Source organism: Austrofundulus limnaeus, unplaced genomic scaffold, assembly GCF_001266775.1.
Source record: "Austrofundulus limnaeus strain Quisiro unplaced genomic scaffold, Austrofundulus_limnaeus-1.0 Scaffold59, whole genome shotgun sequence".
NCBI classification, from domain to species: domain Eukaryota; kingdom Metazoa; phylum Chordata; class Actinopteri; order Cyprinodontiformes; family Rivulidae; genus Austrofundulus; species Austrofundulus limnaeus.
This window is the reverse complement of record NW_013952461.1, coordinates 71,585-75,147: the sequence shown is the minus strand read 5'-3', so window position 1 is coordinate 75,147 and position 3,563 is coordinate 71,585. Positions and strand designations below refer to the sequence as shown.

At 35.8% G+C, this 3,563-nt stretch overlaps 1 protein-coding gene across 1 annotated transcript in view; it reads right to left on the bottom strand.

Moving 5' to 3' along the window:
• smpd2b (sphingomyelin phosphodiesterase 2b) overlaps positions 1 to 3,563 on the bottom strand; it is a 9,985-nt gene that overhangs the window by 4,458 nt on the left and 1,964 nt on the right. Inside the window, exons 2-7 of the mRNA XM_014009517.1 lie at positions 2,498 to 2,632; positions 2,281 to 2,377; positions 1,385 to 1,461; positions 960 to 1,053; positions 560 to 649; positions 375 to 457 (exon numbers count right to left, since the gene is read on the bottom strand). Of these exons, the coding sequence (XP_013864971.1) occupies positions 375 to 457; positions 560 to 649; positions 960 to 1,053; positions 1,385 to 1,461; positions 2,281 to 2,377; positions 2,498 to 2,547 (491 nt within the window). The 5' untranslated portion in view covers positions 2,548 to 2,632. The remainder of the gene's footprint in view (positions 1 to 374; positions 458 to 559; positions 650 to 959; positions 1,054 to 1,384; positions 1,462 to 2,280; positions 2,378 to 2,497; positions 2,633 to 3,563) is intronic.

Genomic DNA, 3,563 nt, shown 5'->3' with positions numbered 1-3,563 from the left:
CACACACACACACACACACACACACACACACACAAATATATAATATACAAAAATTCTGTGCGTCTCCTGGGGGCTAAGCCCCCCATGTCTTTAAAACCAAGTGACACCCCTGGTCTACGGTTTTGCAAGCCGTCACGACACAAAAAACAGGCCACGGTTTTCAAAAATCGGCTGAGCAAAATGTGGCTGCACGGCTCACAGGAACAGAAAACTTGACAATTTCTCACAATTTTCTTGCAAATTTGCAAAGCCAACTAGTCTCTAACAGAAGCAGCCCAGTGAGATACTTGCTGCGCTCAAAATGCCAGCAAACAAACATCACCATGCAAAAGTATGCAAACACACGACAGTAGCTGACAAAGTGTCCGCTGTACCGGATAAACTGCTGCAGCTCCCAGGCCTGAACCACTCTGTGAGCTAGATAAGTGTCCTTCTCTCTGCAGTACTCTGCATGCAGCTATAATCAGTACAGAAGGACGAAGGCACACAAATCAAAGATGAAAATGTTATACCAAAAAAAAAAAAAAAGATTTGAGAAGTGATTTTTATTAGAGCTTACATGTGTAACATAAATGTTTGCAGTCAGGCCGCCAAGATTTATGATTGCCATTCCAACAGCTTTACCTCCAAACCAGTCCCCATGGTGAGCCTACAGTAGTAGAAAAACTCTTAATGGGACAAAAGGAGACACTCTGCACAGCAGTAAAATGGTGTAAAACATGATCAAGTTTTAAGTAAGGTTTGTTGGGTATATTCAGCTTAATATGAATGTATATTTGGATGGTCTGCATGAAAAATGTACAGTTGCCTTTACAGTGCTGCATAAATATTTTTTTCCTATCTGAAGGTAAATTTAGCCTATATTCACTTGTAATTGAACTCTTAAATTTTTACCAACATAACTGTCTACATTAGCAGCAAAAAAGCTGACTTTCATCTCTGAAGTTTTGCAGACTTACCATGTAGGGATAACCATTCAGTGAATAGCGATAAAGAAATGTATCATGAATTCTGTGTCTGGAAAAAATGGCCAGCCCACTGCCTATGACTCCACTGCAACATGAAAAAACAAACAAGCAAATAAATAAATAAATAAATAAAAAAACATGAACAGAATGTTAGTTGATAAGACTTTTTTCCCTTTAAGATTAGAAAGGACTTAGTGTAAAAACACATTTGGAATGGGGGCCACAAAAGACTTGGCAGCAAAAGTTAATCCTTTATGTACAATTTTGCAGAGAACTAAATGGAATGAGAGTAATGTTCTCCGACACAAGACTAGTACTGTCCTTTTGAAGACATGAACATTCACTTTTAAATTTAAAGACCTTTGAGGTTCTACAAGTTAAGAATTTCTTGACGTGCAAGATGATGCATACGTTACCTTTTAAAGTAATGAGAATGAGGATGGCTACTGGCAAGTTTCTTTTTCAAGTATAGATAGTCCTTCTCGCTCCACACCTAAGAAAAAATAAAATGCTACTTCAAAAGTAGTATAAAAAACATTTTTTAATAAATTTGTAATTACGACGTAGTATTAGGGCCACACAAGATTTTTTTTATTTTTATTACGAGATTAAAGTCGTACTTTTACGAGAATAAAAATATAATATTACAAGATTAAAGTCGTAATATTACAAGAAAAAAGTCATAATCTTACAAGATGTGTCCATTTTCTGTTCCTCATTTCCTCCTTATTTTCCGCACACCTTCTGTGGACATCTATGTTTATAAAGTAGTCCGTGATGACTTGGGTCATTGTTAGATTAATATGCTTTCATCCAAATTAGCTACGTGCCGACTAAATCTGTCAATGCATGCTTCAGTTTATAGTCATTTGCACAATTTCCAAGAACTGTTACTGATAATTTGATGCTAATGTGCTAAAAGATCAACTCTTTATTTTACGTAAGAATAAAGAACAACTTGACAAGTTGCTCAACATTCCTCATCATAATGCAGTGGTAACGGCGTGCTTTTTCGTGTAGTATTACAACTTTCATTTTAGAATATTATGACTTTAATCTCGTAATATTATGACTTTATTCTCATAATATTACGACTTTATTTTCATACAACTTTAATGTCGTAATATTATGACTTTATTCTCATAATAAAAAATTAATAAATAAAATATCTTGTGTGGCCCTAGTACTCCGTCGTATGTAATATTAAATCAGCCAGTTGATTTTTCCTAAAGTCTGTCGCCATACATTAAAAAATAATCAGTAAAATCAATCATTCAGTAACTTTACAACTTGATAAGATAGTTTTCCCAACCTCTTGTAGTAAGACTATATCATGTTCTTCTTTGCACAACATTTCTCCAATCATTTGATAGCGCTGAGAACAGAGTTTGCTTAGATAGCGGATCCCCCTGTGAAAAAAAACAGACAAGACGAACAGGGTCATTTCTTTCTGCAGACTTGCATGTTCTTAGAAGAAGAAGAAAAAAAATCAGCAGATTAAGCACATCTCTGAAACCATAACCACTGACCAGCAGTTCAAAGAGAAGACTCTCACACTGACACAGTCTGTGTTAGCCATTTTGGAGATCAAGCAGATCAGGAGAAATGGTGGCTGAGGTTCCGATCAGGAGTGYCGAGGTCAGGTGAAATAAGTGGAACAAATCCTAATGTGGCAAAAAGAAAAAAATAATAATAATCTGAACTTTACTGGAGCATTTCAGAAATCTAAGAAACAATTATTTTGTAGTGATCCAGTTAAAAAGAACCAGTTCATACAGAAAGTTCAATTTGGCAGATGAAAAAGTAGTAATTCAGAATTTAAGGGACTGCATACTTATACATTTTTAAAACCAACTGTTAAAGTCAAAGTCAATTAGAACACAGGGATGAAAAACAACAAAAATCGTTTAGTTCTTCCTTTAAATTGTTTTAACTTAAACTTTACAATATGTAACAGTTCATCTAAAACAAAACAAAACTAAATACCAGTGAACTACTTGTGGTCACGTAAATGTATAGACTGACTTTGGCATTAACAAAAGCACTGTCTGTAGATCAAAACTGGATTTTTAACCTTTGYACCAACTCAGCTGACCCAGTTGAACCTCAATAAGTCATGCAAAGATTTTGCTGATTCTCCTTTTTGAAAGAAGAAGTCAGCAACAATGAACACACTTGCACCCAACATTTCTGAAACAAAATCCTGACCCCGAACAGGGTGCTGCTGACGTGAGGAGACAAGAACTAAAAGCTTTGTTCCTTTTATAAGTACCTGTAAATGCAATTAAATGGGGGGAGGCAGTTTCATTGCAATTTAAGGCCTTGAATTAACCTAAATGTGTATCCCTGTGTAGAACCAGTGTATGAAAAATAAGGTTTAAGTAGGTCTGTTTGGTATTGCTCACTCTTTTGATTCTAACCACAAAATTTATTAACTTCCTAAATGGAAGGACCATCCCCTAAAGCACATGTGTCAAACACAAGGCCCGCGGGCAAAATTTGGCCTGCAGGTGACTCCTGTGTGGGCCGCCAGGCGGAGGGTCACCTCCCCCAAAAATATTTATTTATTTATTTGTTTATTTATTTATTTGTTTA